Below are 27,838 nucleotides of genomic sequence, written 5' to 3' on the forward strand. Positions count from 1 at the left end.
TGTAACTCTGCTTCTACTAGGTATAGAGACGAGATATATACAGCAATTTTTAAAAAAATTTACAGGCTCTATTTTTGCTAAAAATGTTTTTTGACAAAATACTTACTATTTGAGTTATTTGCGAAAAACCGTCTAAAAGCGTGGTTATTTTGTTGAAAAATGAACATATTCACTTCCAAATAACTCGAAAAGTATTGACTTAGTGAAAAAACTCTACAGAACAAAAGTTACTTAAAATTAGCCAGTTTATCCATTTCCTGACTTACTTTGAACGAATATTTTTTCACCTCCAAGAGGGGGTGAAAACCACCCAGGGCAAAAGCACATATCGGTACAATATCACTTTTTTTCTTTGACTTGTTAGCTATGTGTATGCCAAATTTCATGTTAATCCAAGCGGTTCTTTAAAATTGAAAGGTTTTGCAATATTTTACCATTAAAGAACGAATTATTTTTAATGTTCCGTAATATGTAATTATAAATTGATCTATTAATCTTAGCGCCATCTACACGATAATTGTGAAAGTATCCGAAGTAAGAAATTAATATTTCATCAATAGAACGTCAAAATGAGTATCAAGATCTAAAAAAATCTATTATTTAATTACTTTTTAGCGTTGTAAATATTAAGCGATAACAATTAAATAATAAATTTAAAAATTACCGGTGAAAGTTGAATTAGCAATCCGCTAGGAGCGACACCAGCGAAGCTCAGAGCGTATCGTACATCTATGTATTTACTTGTTATGTTCAAAATATCTATTTCTAATGCGAGGGATACACAAAATCGGAACATACGTTAAAATAAAAGATAACAGATACAAAGAAACGGAATAAACACTAAAATAATATCATCACACAGCCAAATTTGTCCACTGTCGGACATAGGCCTCCTCAAGATGTCTCCACCCTTCTCTGTCCTGGGCAGCTGCAATCCAGTTTGTCGCTATTCTCTTAATATCGTCGGTCCATCTGGTAGGTGGTCTTCCACGACTTCGTTTGTCCGCCCTTGGCCGCCACTCTATGATCTTCCTTGTCCATCTGTTGTCTCTCTGTTTTGTGACGTGTCCTGACCATTTCCACTTCAACTTCGTAATGCGCTTTATGATGTCTTCCACTCCAGTTCTTCGCCGTAACTCATCATTTCGTATTCTGTCTCTCAAAGTTAGGCCAAACATGGATCTTTCCATTTTTCGTTGTGCTACTTGTAATTTTCTTATTGAGGTTTAGTCAATGTTATTTTGCCATACGCTGCCCATCCTAAAGCTATTCTTCTAGAAAATTCGCATGTTTGGTTGTCTCTACTTATTTATATTTCGACCGCCCAAAATCGCGACAGCCAAATTCCCGACAGCTAAATTCCCAACAGCCAAAATCCCAACGGCCAAAATCCCGACGGCCAAAATCCCGACGGCCAAAATCCCGACAAATAAAAATCCTGTCAGGTTTTCAAAACTATAATACATAGTATCCATCTAAGCTTTCATTTGACACCTCATTTGCCATTCTATCTGGTATAATGACGGAGAAATTATATTCACGGTCGGACGGACAGACAGCATAGGTCAAATTTTTCACCTTTAGTACCATCCTTGGATTATAAGCTTTCATTTGACACCTCAAATGTCATTCTACCTGGTATAATGATGGAGGAGTTGTGTTTGCAGAAGGACAGACAGACGGACGGACGTTGATAATTCAAAGTTTTCACATTTTTTCAAAATTAGTGAAAACAATAATGGAAAATATCTTCGCGAATTAATCAGTTTTAATTTATTTCCAAGCATGTAGGTGATATTAGTATAATTAGCTAAATATAAATAAATTCCATGTTTAAAATAATATTGTAACGTAACAAAAATAGATGAATACCATGTATTATAGTTTTGAGAATCTGACAGGATTTTCAATTTGTCGGGATTCTGGCCTGTAGGGATTTTGGCGTGTCGGGATTCTGGCGTGTCGGGATTCTGGCGTGTCGGGATTCTGGCGTGTCGGGATTTTGGCCGTCGGGATTTTGGCTGTCGGGATTTTTGGGGTAGACCCTTATTTGTGAACTGCTTCGATATGGCAGTTTTCTAGTGTCAGTGGTCCGCTAGGTACTAAATTAGTCATCATTTTAGTTTTCCCAAAGTTGATTTCCAACCCTACCTTTTGAAAAACTCTTTATAGTTCTTGCAGCATTTCGTGGGCTTCCTTTAAGTCGTCGGTTATTAAAACTATGTATATCATCTGCAAATCGTAGGTGGTTCAGCCTTTCGCCATCGACATTCAAACCTCTGTTTTCCCATTCTAACATCTGGAATGCATGCTGCATTACGGCATTGAATAGTTTTGGTGACATGTTGTCTCCTTGTCTAACTCCCCTTTTTAGTTTTATTTTTTGAGTTTGGTTGGACTAAAATATAACTACAATATAATATAATTCCTCTGGTATGTCGAGCTAATTTTTCCGCAAAATGACTAAAACTGTTAATTTCTGGCTAATGTAAAGATCGTTTAGAGATATATAGATATCTGAGTACAAAAAGGCTCTTAGACACAATATTAGAAAATTACATGGGAAGGTGGGGAGGTTTGGGTCGTGGGAGAATTGGGTCAGTTTATTTATTTCAATCTAGACATTTTCCACTCGTATAGATGTATTACTGGTTGCGGAACACAACCAGACAATACCTTTCTAATGATATGCCGCCATAGATATAATAATACGTCCAAAAAATAGAGTAATGGCTTGATTACACGTAACGAGTACAGTGGCGAGACAGCAAACTGTTACTAGACCGAGACAGTGGTGAGGGCGAGAGATGGTTAACACGTATTTGGCAATTTTTGAATTTGGAAGCGAGTCAGTTCAGTTTCTATTTACAAAAACAAGGAGCAGTGTATTTATGGATCGTAAAGCTAACATTAAAAATATATAAAACGGCTTATACCACTACTTATACAAGAATTGAAGGATATATTATAAGAAGGAGATAAGCGTCTCTGGACGATAGACAATGGTTTTAAGAAGACCAAATCTCGGTACCCCCGATTTCTTAGATTCATTGATTTTTATTTCTTGTCTATATGTCGAATTAAAATTTTTTATTTAATTTGACTTCTTGAGTTTTAAAACCAACAATATTTATTTCTACTACAATCGATACTTATTATGCTGCATCACGTTTTTGTTTATTTTTATACTCCAAAAATTTTGAAAAATCTCATAAGCACGGGTGTAGTTATACAACTCAACTAAACTTTATTGTCCTATCTGAGTTCCATTTGTTAGCTATTTTTAAGAATCACAAATCATATTGATTAACAGAAGTCGTCTCCTCTGATGAAGTGGTAATATGCACAGTTACACAGCGAGTGTTTTTTACACGTACCGAGTGGATTGGCGAGTATACGATTGAAGGGTGGGAGGTCGAAGACCCGGCCTAGTAAATAGAACAAAGTCCGAGTAACTGTCTCGCCATATGACTGGGTCGAGTGCTCGGCCAAGTACTCGTTAGTATGTTTATACCAAACGAGCACTCTCACTAAGGTTTAACGCGGAACAGTTCGGGTCGGGGGTCTATCTATCTCTCTCTAGCAGCGCCTAGCTATCTCTCTCTAGCATGTCTCTGTCTGCCGCACATGATATATTCCCTATTTAAAAATAAGGGATTGGGGAAGTGGAAAGGAGGGGGTTGACAAATGACAGATGTATGTATCGTAAAAGTGTGTCCCCCTTAGAACAAAAATCGACCTGTTTCGTCTTTGCCTTAAAACCTAATAACTAATGCCAAATATAGACCTGTACTGTTTTCTTTGGCCCACCCTGTATAGACCGTTACGTTTATTATACCTATTACACTTTTTGAACATACGCTTTATATGAATCTAACACTAAATATAATCATTTACTAAATTATATTATGTTACAGTAAAGTTTTTATGGGATTTGCCAAAATTGGACATAGAGAAAACGGAGAATGGACTGATTTCTTAAGTGCTATAAAATCAGAAGACGTAGATTTAAGTGCAGAAGGTATTTCAAGAACTCCGGAACGAACTAATGATTTCAGCTTTAGTTATACTATCATCAGAAATACGTAAGTTAAACGAAGTTATAAATACAATTTTAGGTACAAATATTCTACTTTTATGATAGACAAATATTGTCTCATAGCTGATATAAGTATACAGGTAATATTTTAATGAAATTTTCATGATTTGGATGACCCTTTTTCTTTCGTCGCGTCCTGGAGTAGATTGGCTGAGTTGAATTTTAAATGATGAGGGAATGTCCTTGTTTAATAATTTCTTAGTAAAGATTAGATTAGGTTGGTTTCAAACGATAGAATTAAACTTAGTCCTAATAAAACTCACGATACAGAGTTTACTTAGAGCCAGTAAATGAACGGGAAATAGGGCGACACCGTGTAATTTTCAGGGTCAACTCAGAATTGCATGATTTGGGTTTAATTATACGTACCCTCCACTTCAAAGATGAACTTGTGCCGTTGGTTTCACCCCTTCTCGAGGGTGAAAAAACGCGCGTTTATAATAAGTCCGGAAATGGATAAACTGTCTAATTTTAAGCAATTTTCGTTTTATAGAATTTTTTAATAAGTCAATACTTTTCGAGTTATTTGCGATTGAAAATGTTTATTTCTCGACACAAGAATCACGTTTTCAGGCGGTTTTTCGCAAATAACTCAAAAAGTAAATATTTTATCGAAAAAAATATGTTTACCAAAAATGTAGCTTAGGAAAAACGAAAAGAGTTGTGTATTCGAGAAGACTATAGAACCAGCAAAAGCAAAGTTGTAGCTCATGAAAAATACGTTTTTATTCGTCAAATTCCAAATCAAATATTTTAACGTGAAATAACCAAAAAATTGAGCACTTTTCGGGAAACACCATTCAAACTTTTTTAAGTGTTTTAAGTGTTTTAATTGTTTGTAAAAGTTTCTAGCATTAGAAATAAACGAGTTACGCTCAAAATAAAGTTGGCTCCCTTTTTTCTTGGTAAAAAAATCGTGAAAATCTCCCCGTGTATAGCACCCCAAATGAAATTAATCGTTATCGCTTTACAAACAACTTACTTTATTTATCTATTTTTTATAAATATGATCTGTAAGTTTCACCGGTTTAAAGTGCTTATTTTTGAAAGGGTTATAGTTGAAAGGGCTTGAACCTGTCATGAATCACAAGTTTGTGCAAACTTTTAACAACCATATCTTAACCAGTTTTTGTCAGACAGATACATATACATTTAAATTAAATGGTCAAGCGATAACGACTAATTTTATTTAGGGTGCTAAATAGAGGAAGATTTTCTCGATTTTTTTAACAAAAAAAAGGGCCAACTTTTTTGCAGCGTAAATCAATAATGTATTTTTGATGCTAGAAACTTTTGTAGGGTTCAAAGGGGGTAGTGAAGCGCAATATAAGATGCTGTTTTCAGTTAGAATTCTCTAGCCTCTCCTACTCAATCCCTATCCTCACCTCCACGAAGTGCAGCTTGGGCTGCACGGGTGAACATTGGCAAACCTGAGCAACCTTTCTGGAGATTGGGTAACCAACCTCAATGGAAGGCAAAATCAAGGCCGACGAGGACGGGAGAAATGGTCCTCCGAAAAGGGGGTCGTCGGTGAGCAAGGTTAGCAGCCTACCTACTGTAAAAAAGAATCAACGCTCATAGAACCGAACAGAAGCCTCGGAATTGGACGGATACACAGATGACGACCCACGCAAGGAAAAAGACAAAGAGAACAAATAAACTACGAATTGGTACTTGGAACATCACATCGTGGAACAAAATGGAACAGAAAGTTGTGCAGGAATTGGAGCTCCATAACATTGATAGATGTGTCCTGAACAAAACAAAAAATAAAGGGAAAGGAAATGTAAAATAAAAACAAATTTATATTCCTGTACAGCGGAGTAGATAAAAGCAAACGAGCTCAGGCAGGAGTAGGCCTCTTAGTGCACAATAAATATAGCAGCAGTATTCCAGAAATAAGATACATCAACGAACACATGATGCTGGTTTGCCTTAAACTTCACCACACGACACTTAACATTATTCCCGTATATGTACCAGATAACAACAAAAACAAGGAAGAGAAAGATGCTTTTTACGGACAGCTCCCAGATCTACTGGACACCACAATAGCCGGTAGTAAAACAATAATTCTCGGCGACCTAAACGCCAGAATCAGCAACATATCTGTGGATGGAGTTACACAAAGATTTAACGAAGAAACGCTCAACGACAACGGAGAAAGACTCCTAGAACTTTGTTTATTGAATAACTTCCGAATTAACAACACACACTTTGACCATCCAGTACAGCATAATAGGGATATAATAGATGTGCTCACTCTATCGTCCGCCAATATAGGATCCGACCATGGCTTGGTACTAGGGAAAAAATATAGTAATCAACACACAACGCAAGCGAAATACAAAAGTCGAAGAAAAGTCAAAACTTGTATAGAAACAGACTAGCAGAAAAGCTAAACAGCCATAACCTAGAGACTAAAAAGGATATAGAAGAAACTTGGAAAATTATTAGAAACAGTATCCTACAAGCAGCAAAAGAAGCTTTAGGTAAAAGAAAAGTCAACAGAAATAAACGGGAATACAAAACCCCATGGTACGACGAAAGGTTGAAAGCACTAGCGAATCAAAAGGAACAAGCTTTCCTAACATACAAAAGAGTGAAGACACCGGAGGCACGAGAAGACTACGTGAGAACCAGGAATAGAGTAAACCAAGAAATAGACAACATCAAAAAAGAACACTGGGAGAAATTTACAAAAGATATGGAATACGACCTCTATGGATCCCAGAAAAAGGTGTGAAAGATGATAAGGAGACAACATCAGAGGAAGAGCTACAAGAACGAATAAAAAAATTAAAAAATAGGAAAGCACCTGGCCCTGATAATATAAACAATTAACTGCTAAAATATGGAGGAGGAACACTACTCAAATGACTCCTAAAACTATTCGTCGATATAATAGATATCGGAGTAGTACCAGCGGAATGGAAGGAAAGTCTCCTGCTACCGATAAGGAAAAGGGAGACTAAAAAATTCCCAAAAATTTTAGAGGCTTTAGTCTGATGAACAGTACATTAAAATTGTTGACGGCAGTGATAAAAGATGAAATTGAGGAAAAAGCGAACATGGCAGATGATCAACAAGGATTCCGGAAGAACCGCAGCATAATAGATGCAATTTTTATTATAGACAAATAGTAGAAAAGTCTATTGGACATGAAAAACCAGCATACATGTGCTTTGTAGATTTAAAAAGTGCTATTGACAGGGTGAGGCGAAATGACATCTTAAATTTAGTACAAGCTGAACAAATAGACCATCAGATAATAAGGCTAGTTAATGAAATTAACAAGAACAATAAGACCAGAGTAACTGATGTCAACAGGAGAAACAGAACGCATAGAACTAAAAGGAGGAATCCGCCAAGGAGACTCGCTCAGCCCATTGTTATTCAATATGGTGATGTGAGGAATCAAATAATTCACGAAGTAAGAAAACGACATGGATACCACATGGGAGCGCATAATATCACGATACTATGCTATGCCGATGATGCAGTACTAATTGCTGATAACGAGGATGACCTACAAAGGCAGCTCCACACTTTCAATATCACAGCAAACAAACTTAATATGAAAATATCAGTAGAAAAAACTAAATGTATAGTGATAAGTAAAGAGCCGCGTAGATGCAAGTTAGAAATATGCGGCAAAACTGTGGAACAAGTAATGAAATTCAATTACCTAGGAGTAGAGATCACTAGTGACAGGAATATAAGAACAGAGACCACAACACAAGCAACAAAAGCATCAAGAGTAAGTGGTTGCCTCCGAGAAACCATATTATGGAGAAACAAATATCTAACCACGGAAAGTAAAATAAATGTATACAAGACAACAGTAAGACCTATCCTAACATATAAAGCGGAGACAAGGACCGATACAAGAAAGACGAACAACAAATCAACAATATCGAAATTTAAGTATTAAGATCAATACCGGGCATATCATTAAGAGACAGACAAAGCAACAGAAGTATACGAGAACGTTGCAAAATTCAACATATTAACAGGTGGATAAAAACAAGAAAGAAAAACTGGAACGAACATGTAAACCGAATGGAACCAGATAGATTAGCGAACATCTGTAAAAACAACAAGCCGTATAGCAGAAGAACCGTTGGAAAGCCGCCGAAAAGGTGGAAACATAATGTACAGTCAACAACAACTGAAACAGAATAAGAGGCAGACAAACAGAAGTAATCCTAGTCGCACCTAGAAGAAGAAGAAGAAAAAACTTTTTGTAAAAAATAAAAATAAATCTTTTTTAAACGCTTTAATAAATGTTAATAAATTTTTCCCAAAAAATTGGTTAATTATTCGGTGATTTCACGTTGAAATATACGATTTGGAATTAGACGAATAAGAACGTATTTTTGAAGAGCTACAACTTTGGTTTTAACCGGTTTATAGACGTTACTAATACACTTTTTTCGTTTTTTATGAGCTACATTTTTGCTAAGAATATTTTTTTTTGACAAAATATTTACTTTTTGAGTTATTTGCGAAAAACTGCCTAAAAGCGTAGTTTTTTTTGTCGAAAAATAAACATCTAAATCACAAATAACTCGAAAAGTATTGACTTGCATAAAAAACTCTATAGAACGAAAGTTGCTTATAACTAATCAGTCAGTTTATCCATTTTCGGGCTTATTTTAAACACGCATTTTTTTCACCTCCGAGAAGGGGTGACTGTCACCCCCCAAGTAAAAGTAACCAACGGCACAAATTCAACTTTGAAGTGGAGGGTAAGTAGAACCTAAATCCAAATGTTCATGCAATTCGAAGTTGCCCCTGAAAATTACACTCCAAAACGGTCACTTACAAGGCACAAAGTCGACCATAAACAAACAACTTAGGTAGTTATCATCATCATCAGTAGCTCGACAACCCTTTTTGGGTCCTGGCTTGTTCTAGGATTTTCCGCCATTCTGTTCTGTTCCTTGCTTTGTTCTTCCAGTGGGTAATCTCAAGTGTTTTCAGATCTTGTTCCACTTGTTCCATGTATCTAAGTTCGGGTTTTCCCTTTGACCTTCTCGTTTTTCTAGTGATGTTAGATCTTAACAACTTAGGTATATCTGCTCAAATACCTGAGCTTATCTGTTGATAAAACACTGTCGTTTAAGAATTATTAGCAGATAACCGTAGCTAAGTTGAGAATACAAAATGATATCTTAATAGAAGCTTTGCGAAACTGCATGCAGATACATGGGTATCACCAACAGCTACTGTTACTCTTCGCCGATGTTACCGGTTGTTATTGAAGGTATGCGAAGGTAAATAACTAGTTTTATTTTCCAACAAACAAAGAAATAATAATAAGAAATCAAAAAAATCGGAGAATTCACAAACTATTTATTCTTATTAACCAAAACTAAAAAAATTCATATTAATCTTAATTGAACATATAAAAAAACCAAAAGGAAGAGGTAAAAAGCTCAACTAAAGTTTATATTTGCCTCTAAGAATATTCTTTTCAGCGTACACACATATTAAACTTCTTAAAACTATGTAATATTATATTTAGGTACTATTTACAAGAAAAAAAAACAAAACCAAGATATTTGTCAGACTGCTGTATGGTGTGGTGGCTTAGACAGGCAAAACAACGTTCTTTTAAGAGAAGTATTGGTTTAATCCTACCTTATGTTTTCTTTTGTCGATGTTATACACGTGGACGACGTCGTACGGCATTTACATACTGGGATACTTCACAGTTATACAGGTTATATAATATATCGATCCTGGACAAGGGTGTTTCAAAAAAATTCACATCAAAATGAATTGGAGAGAAAGAAAAATTGCTGGCCTTAAAGATAGCGTATGGCCAAAAAGAAAGGTCCTGGGGACCTAAATATCCAGATATTTTAAATCCTTGCTGAACAAGACAATCTTCAACTTCATCAAATTGAATATTTCTTAATTAGTTATCTGGATTACTTCTGATTAAATATCCTCAAGGAGTTTCATAGGACAATACTAACTTGTCCTCATGAAGTGTAAATCAAAAGTGAGCAAGATATGACACTAGACAGGTAAAGACAAAGAGATGACACTTACTAGACAGGTAGCAATGTATACCTAAAGCCTACTTCATGCCTGATGTCTATATGATTTCGGACTTAAAAATGGCTTGATAGCAGCTAATGTTCAAGACAATATAGAAGCCTGATTTTTATAATTATTTAGGCCAGTACTTGTGACAATAAACTAAAATTTATGACAATCTGATTTATAAGAATCGTTTCTAGTTGCTTAGCGACTTTTAACCCGTAACAACCCCACCCTTACTTGCAAAAAGTTTCAAAGAAACTTTTAAGTCCAAACGGTACAAAACAAAATAAAAATAAAACAAAAATAAAAAAACAAAACCAAAAAAAAATAAAACAAAAACTTGTAAAGATAACATAAAATCTTACAATAAAATTTTCAACACATTGTAACTCTATACTTCCACATCAGGAGGTTTAGACTTAATGTCCTTAACCTCACTGTCCTGAGTAACCGGTTTCAAATATTTTGCATTCCAGGTTCCTGCATGAGAGCCATTTTCATCAACAAGTTCATAACTCCATGTGGAGACAACTTTATTAATACTAAATGGTCCTACAAACTTTTGGGCCAATTTTGCGCTGAAATATCTTGTAGTATCAGACTGAACGAAATTTCTTCTCCAAACCATGTCCCCTACTTTATATGTTTCTGTCCTCTGTCCTGCAGTCCTGCAGGTTATATGGAACTTTACTTTTCTCATACGCTGACTTAAGTTTCTTCCGAACATCAGAAAACAGTTTATCCAGAGATTCCTTCCTTGTTCCGATATTATACTGACCTTGTTCAGACTCATGTCTATTTCTATTGCCATTCAGATTGATTTCCCTACCAAAATTAATAAGGTTCGGTGAGACTCCGGTGACTTCATGAACCGAACATCGCAAGGCACATGTAATCTTTGCCAAAAGAAGATCCCAGTGTCTTTGATTTTGAGAGACATAGGCCGTCAACATAGTTTTTATTACTCTATGAACTCTTTCCACGGGATTAGCTTGTGGATGGTATAGTGCTGTAAACTTTAATTCAATACCATAGTTTGAGACAAGTTGTTGGAATGTATGGCCACGAAAGTGTGCTCCATTATCCAACAAAATTCTCTCTGGTACACCATAGACTAGAAACACCTCATTTTCTAGCAACTTAACTATGTTGGCTGATGTCGCTGCTCTAATCGGGAAAGCTAAAATAAATTTGGAAAAGCAATCTAACACGGTGAAAATATACGAAAATCCTGAAGTGGTCCTAGGTAAAGGTCCAACTAAGTCTATACTGATGAGAGTCCATGGATGACTGGCAGTCGGCTGCTGAGATAACAATTGACCTCTAGGACGTTGCTGTTCTGGTTTTATCCGTTGACATGTTGTACAGTTCTTTATATAGCGTCCTATATCTGATCGCATCTTTGGCCAATAATATTTTTGACTAAGTCTTCCAAATGTTTTTGAAACGCCAAGGTGTCCATAAGTTGGAGGATCATGATGATCTCTTATAAGGTTTAGTCTTTGTTCCCTTAGAACTACCGTTACCCACTCTGATGAAGCTGGTTCAGGGTATCGCGGTTTTATATTCTTCAAAAGTTTTCCTCCCTCTACCCTCCAAAGTGGATAGTTTCTAGGATATTTGTTGACCTTGGAAATCAGACCCAAGTACCATCGGTCTAAACTGACCTGTGTAGAAGTAGAACAGTCTACATCCAAAGCATTTACGCAAGGAACTGCACGTGATAGTGCGTCGGGCACTAGATGATCTTTTCCTTTCCGGTGTATAACTTCAAAGTCATATGCCTGCAAACGCAGAGCCCAACGAGCAATTCTGCCTATGGGGTCTTTAATGGAAAACAACCACTTTAAACTAAAATGGTCTGTAATAACTACAAATTTAGTAGCTTCTAAGTATGGCCTTAGTTTCTCTACAGCAAATAGAACGGCGAGACATTCTTTTTCTGTAGTAGAATACTTCCTCTCGGTTTTTGTCAGTGATCGACTCAAGTAAGCTATGACGTGTTCTTCATCTCCATGTTTTTGAGAAAGAACAGCCCCCAATCCATAGTCACTTGCATCTGTCTCTACTATAAATGGTAAAGAAAAATCTGGACACGCCAAAATGGATGCCGAAACTAAATATTATTTATCCTTATTCAGGGCGTCCTCGCATGTCTTATTCCAAACGAATTGTACATTTTTTCGAGTAAGTTGAGTAAGCGGTGAGACAACAGTACTAAATGATGGAATAAATCTCCTATACCATGATGCCATACCTACAATCCGACAAACATCCTGAACAGTTCTCGGTGTCGGTATTCCCAGTATTGCTTCTACCTTTTCTGAATCGACAAGTAATCCAGATTTATTTACTACGTAGCCTAAATACTTCAATTCTGAACGACATATTAAACACTTCTCCCTATTAAGAGTAACACCAGCGTCGGTTAAACGCTGAAATACTGTCTCTAAAACTTTTAAATGCTGCTCAAACGTTGATGTGCAAATAATTATATCATCAAGATATACAAAAACATAACTGTCTAATTCGGGACCTAAAATATTGTCAATTGCACGCTGCCATGTAGCAGGAGCTGAATGTAGCCCAAAAGGCATACGACGAAACTGAAATAAACCTCTATTAGGCACTGTGAAAGCAGTTAAAGGTCTAGATTCCATAGCTACATTTATTTGCCAATATGCTGATTTGACATCCAAGGTAGTTAAATATCGTGCATCTCGAAGTTTATCTAGAATAGATGACACATAAGGAATTGGATATGCATCCGGAACGCTTACCGCATTTAACTTTCTATAGTTAACACAAAATCTCCATTTGTCATTCTTTTGTACCATGACTATGGGCGACGACCACGGTGAGGTTGAAGGTTCTACTATGCCTTTTTCTAACATTTGGTCCAGTTTGGTATTAACTACCTTTTGTAGAGCTGGTGACAATGGGTAGTACCTTTGTTTAATGGGTGGTGAATTGGTATGTATCACATGCTCCACGCCCTTTATACATCCTGTCTCTTGAGATGTCATTCCTAAAAACGCTTTATCTACAATCTTTTGTAATTGATCACATTGTTCTTTATTTAATGAATCAAAGTCCTGGATTCCAGAAATTAATACACTATTTAACTCTTCTTCACGGTTAAAAAACCATTCTCCCTTAAAAAGGTCTGGGACTATCCCCATAGCTGACCAAAAGTCAATACCTAAAATAAGCGAAGAAACAAGGGATGGGATAACTAGAATATTCAAAACACGAACCCGATCTCTTAACCGTACTGGTACAGTAATAGATCCTATACTTTCACATGAATCACCTGAAGCAACTATACATGATTTCTTGTTATCTTCATTTAATGGGCAAATGTCTTTAAACACATCCCAACCAGATTTTCCAAGAATGGTTCGTGATGCTCCACTATCCAATAATCCAAGTATATCCTTTCCAAGAATTGAGACACTCAAGTATGGTCGTTGATCACCTTCAGCATGGGCTAAAATGTATTCAAGGACCGCTGTATTATCAGTTGTCAGAGTTGATTTACATTCCACTCCACTCGTCCGACTTACCGAGGGAGAGAAGCTGCGTTTTTTGAACATCTGGGACAGTTTTTCGTTGTCACATTGTTGCATCCACATTTATAACAGAAGAACTTCTTAGGCTGGTTACAATTTTTAAACTTGTGTCCCTCAGATCCACAATTAAAGCATGTACCCTTATTCAAATGTTCAGATTTATCGCTATTTGCAACTTCTTCTGTAAACACAGGTGTTGTAACCGGACTCGTAAAAATAGGAGTTGACGGCTTTCTATAAGCTAATTCAGGTTCTACCAAAAGTCTGGTGTTTGAAGGAGGAGGGCAAAATTGTCGAATCCTTGTTTCCATTGTTTCCATAGCCTTGGCTAATGAACAAAGATCACTGATGTTGCTAATTTTTGTTAAAGCCAAGCCCTGCTGAATATAAGGAAGCAAATTCCTACGAATGATATTCAGTCTTTCTTCTTCGTTAGGGGGGATCAATAGTTTCTTGAATAGATTTTCCATGACTGAAATATAGTTTATAACTCGTTCCTGTGAGCCCTGTGTTCTTCTTCGGATTTCCTCCCATAAGGAATTCTCATAGTCATGGGGCTGGAAAGCAGACCTAAGTTCCTGGACCAGATTATCCCACGATGTAAAATTTCCTATTCTGTTCCAGAGTAAGGCGTCTTTGGTAAAAAGTTCTGGAGCCGAACGAAGTAGTCTCTCTTTAGATACTCCTCTTGAAACTCTGAGTTCCTCCACTCTTTCTAGAAAACTAGTAACGCTCGAGAGTCCATCATATTGTAATCTCCATCTACTTATATCAACGTTCTGAACATCATGCTTTAAGAAATCTAGCAAATCCATTATTCTACTGTTGAAGTTAGATGAAGGTGTTTCCAGACTTAGTGAATTAAAATTTCGAGCTAAAGTATTATTAATCTCCCTTGTAGGTACTGTTGCACTACTTCCATTATTAAAATTGTGACTTGATAATCTTGTATCAGTTTGTGGTTCCATATGCCTATTGTGATTTTCAGAAGAATTCATTTCTCTATTTGAATTAAGTGGTCTATTTATAGCACTGGACATATACTCTTGATTCCCGTCTGACATTCTGCTTAAAACCATCTGAGAACTAGAACGTCTTTGAGAATGTACTTGTGGTTGTATCGTGCTATCATGTTGATTTTCTTCAAAAACCTGCCTTAAGAATGAAACTCTATTGCCTGCAGTTGGTGAACTATTAGTAGCTCCAAACAGTACAGCTTCAATAAGATGCTCTTCAGCTAAGGATTCTGAATTTACCAAACCACATTCATGAGACCCGGAATGAACAATTTCAGGCAACAATGGAACTGAAGTATCCAAAAGTGAGATGTGCTCTACTTGATTATCTTTCCCAAAGCTCTCATAAATCCTGTTGACTTCTAATAGTAACCGTTTGTGCCAATCTAATAGTTGATTCCTTTGAGCTTCCTGTTTTTCGTTGCATTGAAGTCTGTTAAGTCTAAGTTTAACATGTGTTAGACGAGAACTAATTCTTTTAAATTCATTACTTCTGTTCTGTTCATTAAAATGTTCTATACCTTCTTCCAGATCGCTAAGTTTCCCTGAGCACAACGAAAACTCAAAAGATGGGTCTATATTAACCACCTTAGGAGAATCTCTTTGTCCCTCTCTTTCTGCTTTAAGAGCTTCTCTCAACGTAGCCCTTTTCGTGTGTACATTTGCATCAATTGGTAAATTTCTTATTGATAACTCATAACTGAGTTCATCACCCAAAAGTCTATTAACCTCCATATTAAGTAAACCGAAAAAGAATAAAATAAAACCCTATCTCGGTTAGAGATAAAAAAATATGATAAAATAAGAGATGAAGTATAAAGTAAAGACAAAAAAAATCTCAACAATATATTATAGTATGCTATTTTTAAATATTTTTGCGTGAAATGGCAAGACGCAACCCTTACCCAATGTTACAAAAAACAAAAAAAAAATAACTTCAACTATTACTTTAAGTTATGCGAGCCTACAAAAAACAAAAAAAAATAACTTCAACTACTACTTTAAGTTATGCGAGCTAGTAGTAAGTCAATACACAACTATTGGGTTAAATCCGAACACTAAAACCGATAAAATACTATGCAATATATATTTTATGAGGTGCAATAATTTTGAGCCACCCTGTATATTGGAAATAAAGGAATAAAATTAACTATTTATTTGCAAGAAATCAAGAAAGTGTCCACAAAGCACAAAAATCAAAAATATTATGCCTAATAATATTTATGTACAGCAGTGTATATCAAAATATCTGTGTAATATGTAATAATAATTAATATTAAGCCACTATGCCATATCAAAAATCAAAAATTTTATGCCTAATAATATTTATGTACAGCAGTGTGTATCATAATATCTGTGAAATATGTACCTAACAATAATTACTATTATGCCACTATGCCATATCAAAAATCAGAAATTTTATGCCTAATAATAGTTATGTACAGCAGTGTATATCAAAATATCTGTTAAATAATAATATGTAATAATACTCAATGCTTTATAAAATAAATAATAACAAAAAATTTTACGTTGGAGCGCCAAATGTTACTCTTCGCCGATGTTACCGGTTTTTATTGAAGGTATGCGAAGGTAAATAACTAGTTTTATTTTCTAACAAACAAAAAAATAATAATAAGAAATCAAAAAAATCGGAGAATTCACAAACTATTTATTCTTATTAACCAAAACTAAAAAAATTCATATTAATCTTAATTGAAAATATAAAAAAACCAAAAGGAAGAGGTAAAAAGCTCAACTAAAGTTTATATTTGCCTCTAAGAATATTCCTTTCAGCGTACACACATATTAAAATTCTTAAAACAATGTAATATTATATTTAGGTACTATTTACAAGAAAAAAAAAACAAAACCAAGATATTTGTCAGACTGCTGTATGGTGTGGTGGCTTAGACAGGCAAAACAACGTTCTTTTAAGAGAATTATTGGTTTAATCCTACCTTATGTTTTCTTTTGTCGATGTTATTACACGTGGACGATGTCGTACGGCATTTACATACTGGGATACTTCACAGTTATACAGGTTATATAATATATCGATCCTGGACAAGGGTGTTTCAAAAAAATTCACAACATCAAAATGAATTGGAGAGAAAGAAAAATTGCTGGCCTTAAAGATAGCGTATGGCCAAAAAGAAAGGTCCTGGGGACCTAAATATCCAGATATTTTAAATCCTTGCTGAACAAGACAATCTTCAACTTCATCAAATTGAATATTTCTTAATTAGTTATCTGGATTACTTCTGATTAAATATCCTCAAGGAGTTTCATAGGACAATACTAACTTGTCCTCATGAAGTGTAAATCAAAAGTGAGCAAGATATGACACTAGACAGGTAAAGACAAAGAGATGACACTTACTAGACAGGTAGCAATGTATACCTAAAGCCTACTTCATGCCTGATTTCTATATGATTTCGGACTTAAAAATGGCTTGATAGCAGCTAATGTTCAAGACAATATAGAAGCCTGATTTTTATAATTATTTAGGCCAGTACTTGTGACAATAAACTAAAATTTATGACAATCTGATTTATAAGAATCGTTTCTAGTTGCTTAGCGACTTTTAACCCGTAACACTACATTTCGATTATCAGCTCTTGGACTAAATTCCACGGCTGAATAATATGCCCTTATATGACGTAATACGTCGTAATGTCGTTCACATAAAAATTGGAAATGCACTTATATAGCAACCATGCTTTACTCAGATAGGTCCAACAAATGCTTAACAACCCGCCATTACCAATACACATGACATCGCTGATCTGGTACCAACTCATATTGCTTGAATTCCAGAAAATCACCCACTAGAGAAGCGAGAAGTTGGTAACGAGAAGGTATAACTGAACAGATTTAACTGAAACCCCCAAGGTCACTTGCACCGCATCGACGAACGTCTGTTGTGTCCTCTCTTCGCGGTTGCCGATAAATGGGTGTTACTGTACTTGATCATCCACATGATGATAGCACTGTGAAAGTAGCCGTTAAATAAGATATGGTTGTGCCTGTGAGAAGTAAAACAATTCATAGTATCATCTAATCTTTTTACAATGACGAGGAGGTTGGCCGAGGAATCATAGTTGGAGAGGAATACGTAACTTCTGGTAAATACTAAATAAATTCCTGTGAAAGTTATTAATGTCAATTATTACCTAGTGACCATCAAGAAAGAGATAAAAGTAGGAACTTGTGTAGTGTACCCGTGACGTCCATCGACGACAGCTGTAACGTTACAAACGTCACAACTTTGCTATTTTCTTTTTAAATAAGTATTTTATTTTATTTTCTTTAATATTTAATTAATAATTATCTTCTGTATTCGTTTTAACTTGCTTTCCCGGTAAAAACCTGTTTGGCGCCCTCTTTCGTTATCATCGAACCAAAACGAGCCTTTGCCAAATAACCGTAAAAAGTAGTAAATGGCAAAGGAATAAGATAAAATTAATAGTGATGATTACTAGTTAAATTTGGACAACCATGTTCCGTGTTAAAATATATATCTAAAGAGTAAGAATATATGAAGTACGTTCAGTATGATGATTTAGATGCTATATGAAAAGAGAGCTAGGAAATAGATGATAACGAAAGAGGGCGCCAAACAGGTTTTTAACGGGAAAACAAGTTAAAACGAATACAGAAGATAATTATTTATGAAATAATAAAGGAAATAAAATAAAATAAATATTTAAAAACAAAATAGAAAAGATGTGGCGTTTGTACCAACGATAAACTTCCAACGATAAATTCGACCAAGTGATTGGAGTGGCTGGCCAGTATCTAAACCAAGCGGAGAAAAGGAAATTAAGATAATTTCTTCGGCGATATCGTGACATGAAAAATTTTAAAAAGTCGCACGGCTAATTTTTTTGTTCTCAGAATTTAGTTTATACAAAAAATCAATACGAAGGATCCAGTATATTTTTTTAATACAATTTTTAGAATATTTGTTTCAATAATATTTATTAATTTTAGAAGGAACATCTACATTGAACCTGCAAAATCGCAAAAAATGCGGGATATATTTCTCGTCCCGTTTGATTACAGACTGATACTGTGCGTTGTCGTAACTGGCCTAATCTTGGCCACTGCGATAACTTTAAACAACATGGTCGACTCTAGATTTTGCTCAAAAGATATCCAGAATAGAACGAAAAGTTTTTCTGAATCTGTGGTGTGGTGTATCGGAGTATTCTCCCAGCAAGGTATACGTATTATTTTATTTATATGTAATTAAATTAAATTAGGATTGTAGTACAAAAATTAGGTTATCATATAGATAGTGTGGCATTAAACAATCTCTATACAATGAGTGGATACTGAAATCAGTCCACTTTGATGTTTGGCAATATCCATTAAGTTTTGTTTAGAATGTAATGAAAGTTTTGGCTCAAAATTCATTGGGTTTAATTTTAACAAAAAAAAAACATCAAGTTGCGTTTGGAAACAAAAGCTTGTATTGTTTACATTGTCTACTATCAGTTAAAATTTTTTTCTTTTTAAGTTTTTGCTTTAAGATGTAGGGTATAAAAAATTATAAATAAGAAAACGTATCTACAAGTTGGTTGGGCAGGCACTCAAAGCTGAAATTTGTCGAATATTTCAGAATGAAAACAATTCACGCAAAGCCATTTATAGAACAACAACGGAGTGCAATTAGGGAATACCATGGCTGAATCTACCAAAATGTGAAAGACCACGTGCATTGACTGCACAAAAGTCGGAGAGATTGGTTAAAAAGAGCAAAAAATAAGCTTGGAATGAAAAAGAGAAATTGTCTCGTCAATACAGATCTTCTAAGATCTCCAAACTTGCTGCAGGCTGGCCAAGTAGAGGATTTTTGAGTTTTACTGTCTAGGAAACTTTATCATGGATGCTGGGAAGCTTAAGATGAAGAACAATTAAAACGGGGAATTAACAACAACTAAGGGAAATTGATCTGAATTCCGCCCAGGGCCGCATGAAAAACATTAGTAGAAATTTACCTCTAGTAGAGAAGGATGGCCCACTTCACATAATTTGATAGCATAACTTAGTTAAGCATTGAGTTGTAATTTATGATAACTAGTTAGTGTTTAAATAAAATGTCTTCATTAACAAAAACTTCATTAAATACTTTGTGCCAAAACTTGTAGGACATACGTTAATGCCGACATGTCGATTTCGTTCCAAAAGTTTAAAAATTTAACGACACAGACATCTACAATTTATTAACCCAACACCCTTCCAGTTCTACGACCTCTTAGTCGTTGCTCTGGTCCGATAAAAGGAGTATTAGCTCTTTATTTATCAAGACTAGTAGGAATCTCATCAAGAATTTCCTTATGTCCTGCTACCCACCGATAAATTACTTTGTTATGCCGTGCTAGTTGCTTAAGAGACTGTTTGCAGTTCCAAGTTGTAAATGCCAGAGCTTTCATTGCAGCTTGGCTGTAATAGTAGATAAATATTTTGGCTGAATTAAGGCATTTTTGAGCACTTTTGCGCATTAACATCTATTGTTAGCAAATTAATATTATAGGATTATGTTTGAGGGCTATTGACAGTCTGATATTAGAATCAGTAAGCACTATTCCTATTTCATCTGGTGTTTTTGACCCATTAGTATAAAATGTGATAATGAAATATGTATTTTGAGTTTAATCTTATTTTACAGATATGTCTGTAAGCATATCATGGATGACATTTTTTTAATATTTAAAGTCTCTAGATGGCTTGTTAAGTTGCCAGATTTTAGATGCTGAGCCTGTGTTACTCTAAAAACATTTTCTAGAGCGATTCTACGTACCCCAATATGCAGACAATGTCCAGCATTACCTCTAAGACTGCAGAGGGGCATCTATGAATTGCATTTTATTCCTGAGTCCTAATACGGTTCACACTTTTTGAAACTTTATTATTATTCTTATTAGTAACTATGGGTCTGACTACCAGTATATTTATAATCTGATCAATAGCTCATTTTAGATGTCAGATCTCATGTTTTACCACAAAGCCTAGAACACATGCAAGGGTCGCTTTATAAATAGTTACTAGTTTTAAGGCACCAAGCTGAAGATTGGTCACCGGCTTCTTCTTCTTGTATTACCGACTCCACTAATGAAGGTTGGCTATAACCATTGTAAATTCGTCTCTATCTTCTGCTTTTCTAAAAAGCATCTGTGTGTTTAACCCGGTCCAGTCGCGAATGTTTTTCAGTGAGGATATTTGTTGTTTACCAGGACCATTTTTTCCTTCGATTTTTCCCTATAAGCTGTAATAGTCGGAGAGATAGAAGCGGATTTTGTGCGTGATAAGTAATATGGAAAAACTATACGGGGATATGTTGAAAGTTGTGTACATGACTTTCCCCAACGACCGGAAACCAGAGTAGGGGACGAGGGTAGTTATAAGGTAATATGGTAATAAGTAGGTCATGACGTAACTACGTAAAATCTCCAGGGGCGGAACTGGATGAAAAAGGGGTGGGCGCAGGGGTGAATATAAAAATTATAAGGGATTTTTGTGGCGTTCGTGATCGAGATAGTGAACCAAAATTTGCGAGTAAGCAGATTATGACGTAACTAAGCAGAATCTCCATGGACGGAAACCAGACTTGGGGATGAGGGTAGTTTTAAAGGGTCAAAGTCACAGTTTGTATTATTTTTTTTGTGACGCAGCACAACATTTGTCTCCCATGCAGCATTCCGCCCCTGGAGATTTTATTTAGTAATGTCATGATCTACTTATTTCCAAATTTTGGTGTACTATCTCATCACGAACGGCAAAAAACCCCTTATATTTTTAAACTCACCCCTGCCTACCATCCCTTTGTACCCCAAACAGCGTTCCGCCCCTGGAGATTTTACTTAGTTACCTCATGACCAACTTACTCCAAAATTTTGGTGCAATATCTCCATCATGAGCGTCACAAAATAATAAAAACCACGAATTTTACCCCTTATAACTACCCTCGTCCCCCCACTCTAGTTTTCGCCTCTGGGGATTTTATTTAGTTATGTCATGGTCTACTTATTCCCAAATTTTGGTGCACTATCTCAATCACGAATGTCGCAAAATAACTCTTACATTTCTTATATTCACTCCTTCCCCACCCCTTTGTCGGCCACGCAGCGTTCCACCCCTGGAGATTTTGCTTAGTTACGTCATGTCCTACTTACTCCCAAATTTTGGTGCACTATCTCGATCATGAGTGTCACAAAAAAAAACCGCGAATTTGACCCCTTACAACTACCCTCGACCCCCACTCTGGTTTCCGGCTCTAGGGATTTTACTTAGGTATATCATGGTCTACTCATTCCCAAATTTTGGTGCACTATCTCAATCGCAAACGTCGCAAAAACCCTTTATATTTATTATATACACCCCCACCCCCACCCCTTTGTCGGCCACGCAACGTTCAACCCATGGAGATTTTACTTAGTTACGTCATGACCTACTTATTCCCAAATTTTGGTGCACTATCTCGATCATGAGTGTCACAAAAAGAATAATATAAACCGCGTCTTTGACCCATTATAACTACCCTCGTCCCCCCTCTGGTTTCCGGCTCAAGGGATTTTACTTAGTTATATCGTGGTCTACTTATTCCCAAATTTTGGAGCACTATCTCAATCACAAACGTCGCAAAAAACCCTTCATATTTATTATATTCACCCCTACCCCCACCCCTTTGTCGGCCAAGCAGCGTTCTGCCCCTAGAGATTTTACTTACGTATGTCATGACCTACTTATTTCCAAATTTTGGTGCACTATCTCGATCATGAGCGCTACAAAAAAATTTATAAAAACTGTGAGTTTGACCCCTTATAACTACCCTGGTCCCCCGCTCTGGTTTCCGGCCGTTGGGGAAAGTCATGTACACAACTAATTCAACATATCCCCGTATAGTTTTTCCATATTATTTGTCACGCACAAAATCCGCTCCCAGCTCTTAGACTATAATAATTCGTACTTATCATTTCTAAGTATGTGCCCCAAATATGCTGATTTTCTCTTTTTTATGGTGGTGAAAAGATCTCTCAATCTTCCCATTCTGTGCAACACCATTTCGTTCGTAAACTGCACTGTTTTTAGAGTATTTGGAGGTTTAACATAAATTTTCATGGAGTTTTCTAAGAATCTTGCGCCCCTTATTATGAAACGTACATGGGTCATTCCATTTCAAATCACTCAATTTTGGAGCAAAAAAAATTTGGACCTCCGATTTGTCTGAAAATTGGTATATAGCTTCTGCGGGACGTACAAATAAGATATTTGAGGTCAAAAAATCTTCTTCGTTTTTTTTTCTCAAAATGTTATTTTATGCGATTTTTAGTGATTTGGTGTTTATTTATACAAATTTGCATTTTCTATCGTAAAGTATCAATGAAAAACATAATATCTTAATAGAAAGGACTTAAAAATGTCATTATATGGCATTATAACAGGTTACTTTGATTCAAAACAAGCTACTGATCAAATTTTATAGTGTAGAAAACGTTAAAATACCGTTTTTTACATTTTTTTCCATTCCCAAAATACGTCATAATCGATTTGGCTGAAAATTTGCCCACAAATAGACAAAACATAGTACTTTAAGTGGTGAGAAGGATTTGAATTATATTACAATACCAAAAAAGTTACATGCAATATTATAGTCAAAAATATAGGCGTCTTCTGTAATTAAAATTAACTCGAAAATATCGACCTCACGACGAAAATTGTTAAAAAGAAATTGTAATAATTGTAAATACGATTTATTTGGAACAATTTCAGTTCCTACCATTTTTGTCGAAAAGTTAAAAATGGCTTAGATATTGAGCCAAACAGGTTCTCCTTTAAAATCAAGATGGCGGCTAACGTAACGGAGGAATTCATTCGTGATTTTAAATTTAGGCTACTATTGACTCCCTTAAAGATCAGAAAAATAAAATTTTGGGCAGCTCGGCATTCAAGGTCAAATGCTATCCCGACTGGACTAATATATACTTCTGAGTCTGATATTACTGCACGTAACTTTTTTGGTATTGTAATATAATTCAAATCCTTCTAACCACTTAAAGTTCTATCTTTTGGATATCTGTGGGCAAATTTTCAGCCAAATCGATGACGATGTATTTTGGGAATGGAGGAAAATGTAAAAAACGGTATTTTAACGTTTTTTACACTATAAAATTTGATCAAAAACTTGTTTTGATTCAAAATAACTTGTTATAATGCCATATAATGACATTTTTGAGTCCTCTCTATTAAAATATTATGTTTTTCATTGATACTTTACGACAGAAAATGCAAATTTGTTCAAATAAACACCAAATCACTGTAAAATCGCATAAAACCACATTTTGAGAAAAAAAGAAGAAGATTTTTTGACCTTAAATATCTTATTTTTACGTCCCGCAGAAGCTATATACCAATTTTCAGACAAATCGGAGATCCAAAATTTTTTGCCTGAGTGATTTGACATGGAATGTACCACATACTTTATGTATAAGTGCTGCTCTTGGTGCTGTAGTGGTGTGTTTGACATGAAAACTAGTCCTTTTGCCACAGATTTTTCTATGATTTATATTATATTTAACCCTTAAGATCCTGAATTAATTTATTTAGAAAATTTTATTTTTTTTTTATTTTGATGTATTCAGGACAAGCTTTCAACACAAAATACATACATGTTTTTTTCTTAATTAACCCTTTTTTTTAATTATAATAAGTAACCCTAGGAAGATATAGGAGCAAAAATATTTAAAATATTTTCGATTATAAATTTCAAAATAACAAACAAATTCAAAACTAAATAAATGAAAAATCATAATCAAGTTATTGTGAATGAAAATCTATGTTGCACTTGATGCACACTCCCACATTGCACTTCCAACACATGGTACGCACATAGGAACTAGAGCATTCATCTGCAAAAGTCTCATTTTCTTATCAGGAATATAGGTCAGGAGATGATCAATCTTATCATATCTTATATCTACGACTACTTTGAACGAAGATGGCCTGCCTGCATCTTTTGGTTTGGTATCATACTTCATAAGATACGATGTTACTAGATACCTTCGAAATTCTAGTTGTGGTATAGGATCATATCATCTATTATGTCCAGTTATGTCCAGCATCAATGTAAATATACCATTTTGTCCATAGTTATGTCCAGCACTATTTTTTAGGGCAAATTCCTACTTGGTATCTAGCTACATTCTGGTCCAAAAGATCAGCTTCAACTTTTCTTTCACTAGTTTTTTAGCTTTTGTCGATGATCTGGATAGCTGAGCCTCGTTAATATCAACAAATATTTCGGAATCTCTTTCACTCTTTCGTAACACAAGTTCAACAGTTGCTCTAAGAATACTCTCGGACAGCCTTTTAAAATCATTATATTCCTCATCACCAGACTGCTCGTCTGTAAGCACATTCAATTCTGGGGGTTCAGTACCTATATGTATGTATGTACATAGCATCAACGTCTAAAGTTTCAACGGCATCAATCATCTCCAGCGCTTCTTGAAGAGAAACCCATTTTCTGGAACAAAAAATACGTTACAATTCTAAAAGTTCCGATTTTTTCTCCCATATGTTCCTAGCGTTACATATATGTAACACCAAAAATTAAAGCCATTTTTTACAAAACCCAGGGTAAAATTTCTAAAAATTTATATTCGCAATAAGAAAAAACATTAATTGATTCTCAATTGAAAACACTTTAAACAAAATATAATAAACAAAAGAATAGTAAAGATATACTTACTCAAACTGGAGATCCATTTTTACCATAAATAATAAACACCGTCACATAAAACACTCAGCTAAATAAACAGGTTATATCAAATCCTCGAACCAGCTGCTAAAAACTAGTAAACAAGTGTCCCTTGAAAGTCTTGCATCACCATCTAGTTAAAATTAGAATCACTTCCCGAAATTAAGGCTTAAGATTTTAGCGGTTCCTGCGTTACATATATGTAACGCTAGGAGCTTAAGGGTTAAGAATTGAAACTTATTATAACAATTTTCACTAATATGAAACAAATATTAAGTAGTAGAGACCTCAGCCTAAATCTTAGAAAGCGAGTACTAAAATGTTATGTATTTTATGTTCTTTTATATTATATGGAGACATGGAAGCTTAATAAACAATGTCTCAATAGATTGGAAGCATTTGAAATGTGGACATATTGAAGAATGCTGAGAAAATCCTGGACAGACAGAATAACTAATGAGGAAGTACTAAGAAGAATACAGAACAGCAGGGAGATACAGGATTCCATCAAAATAAGCAAACTTTAATACTTAGGTCATATAATACGTGGTGACAGATATGAACTCCTAAAATTAATTATGCAGGAAAAGATTCAAGGAAGGCGCAGCATAGGTAGAAGTCTATTAAGCTAGAATGACCATTTCATAAGGGATCCATGGAACTTACCCCATATTTTTTGCTATTTTGTTGCTAATATATTACGCAAATTAAAAATTTATTGCTTCATCCCCTTCAGAGAAACAGGTGGCCATTCCAGCTTAATATTAAGCTAGAAAAACCAACATTCATATATCCGGAACGAAAGTAGATAGGGAGTTGATTCCAGTGGCTTATTTTATTGCTAATTAATTGCTAATTAATTACGCAAAATAAAAATTTATTACTTCATCCCCTTGAGAGAAACAGGTGGCCATTCCAGCTTAATATTAAGCCAGAATGGCCAACATTCATATATCCGGAACGAAAGTAGATAGAGAGTTGCTTCCGGTGGCCTATTTTATTGCTAATTAATTGCTAATTTATTACGCAAAATAAAAATTTATTGCTTCACCCCCTTCAGAGAAACAGGTGGCTATTCGAGCTAAATATTAAGCTAGAGTAACCAACATTCATATTTCCGGAACGAAAGTAGATAGAGGGTAGCTTCCGGCGGCATATTTTATTGCTAATTAATTGCTGATAGACTAGGTATACAAGAATTTACAAACACACCCCCTTCAATCCCTACCGTTATCATCATTCCGCGGAATCCACAAAAAGTGAAAATAACCAGTTTAAAGACCTATAACTGGGGATTGATGATAACGGTAGGGATTGAAGGGGGTGAGTTTGTAAATTCTTGTATACCCAGTCTTTCAGCAATTAATTAGCAATAAAATATGCCGCCGGAAGCTACCCTCTATCTACTTTCGTTCCGGAAATATGAATGTTGGCTACTCTAGCTTAATATTTAGCTTGAATAGCTACCTGTTTCTCTGAAGGGGGTGAAGCAATAAATTTTTATTTTACGTAATAAATTAGCAATTAATTAGCAATAAAATAGGCCACCGGAAGCAATTCTCTATCTACTTTCGTTCCGGATATAAAAATGTTGGCTCTTCTAGCTTAATATTAAGCTGGAATGGCCACCTGTTACTCTGAAGGGGATGAAACAATAAATTTTTATTTTGCGTAGTAAATTAGCAATTAATTAGCAATAAAATAGGCCACCGGAAGCAACTCTCTATCTACTTTCGTTCCGGATATATGAATGTTGGCTATTCTAGCTTAATATTAAGCTGGAATGGCCACCTGTTTCTCTGAAGGGGATGAAGCAATAAATTTTTAATTTGCGTAATAAATTAGCAACAAAATAGCAAAAAAATATGTGGTAAGTTTCATGGCTCCCTTATGAAAAGGTCATTCTAGCTTAATAGACATGAAAAATGTCCTGGCTGAGAAATTTCAGAGAATGGTTTGGATGCAACTCAACTGAACTCTTTAGGGGTGTAGTGTTAAAAGTTATAATAACAATGATGATTGCCAACCTTCGTCGCGGAGATGGCAGGTAAAGAAGAAGAAGTAACAAATTTATGTTTTAATATCCGGACGCACATAAGTGATTAGTTACGAATTGGTAAATTGATTTCTGATTGTGCGACAGTAGGTGGGTTATCTTAACTGGAAGTTTCCCATTGCTTTTAACCAGGTTTTCTTAAAAAATACTCGAAAATGCTATATTTTTAATAAATACAAACAGGATGTGATTAATGATTATTATCACACTGGCAAATATTATCGCATGAGCATTTTCCTGGTTCTATAACATTTAATCTTGCCAGGTGAATACGAA

At 35.2% G+C, this 27,838-nt stretch overlaps 1 protein-coding gene across 1 annotated transcript in view; it reads left to right on the forward strand.

Moving 5' to 3' along the window:
• Positions 1-27,838, forward strand: part of LOC114332161 (glutamate receptor ionotropic, delta-2-like) — a 174,426-nt gene that overhangs the window by 77,486 nt on the left and 69,102 nt on the right. The window contains exons 6-7 of the mRNA XM_050646850.1: positions 3,918-4,085; positions 18,738-18,967. Of these exons, the coding sequence (XP_050502807.1) occupies positions 3,918-4,085; positions 18,738-18,967 (398 nt within the window). The remainder of the gene's footprint in view (positions 1-3,917; positions 4,086-18,737; positions 18,968-27,838) is intronic.

Source organism: Diabrotica virgifera, chromosome 1, assembly GCF_917563875.1.
Source record: "Diabrotica virgifera virgifera chromosome 1, PGI_DIABVI_V3a".
NCBI lineage: Eukaryota > Metazoa > Arthropoda > Insecta > Coleoptera > Chrysomelidae > Diabrotica > Diabrotica virgifera.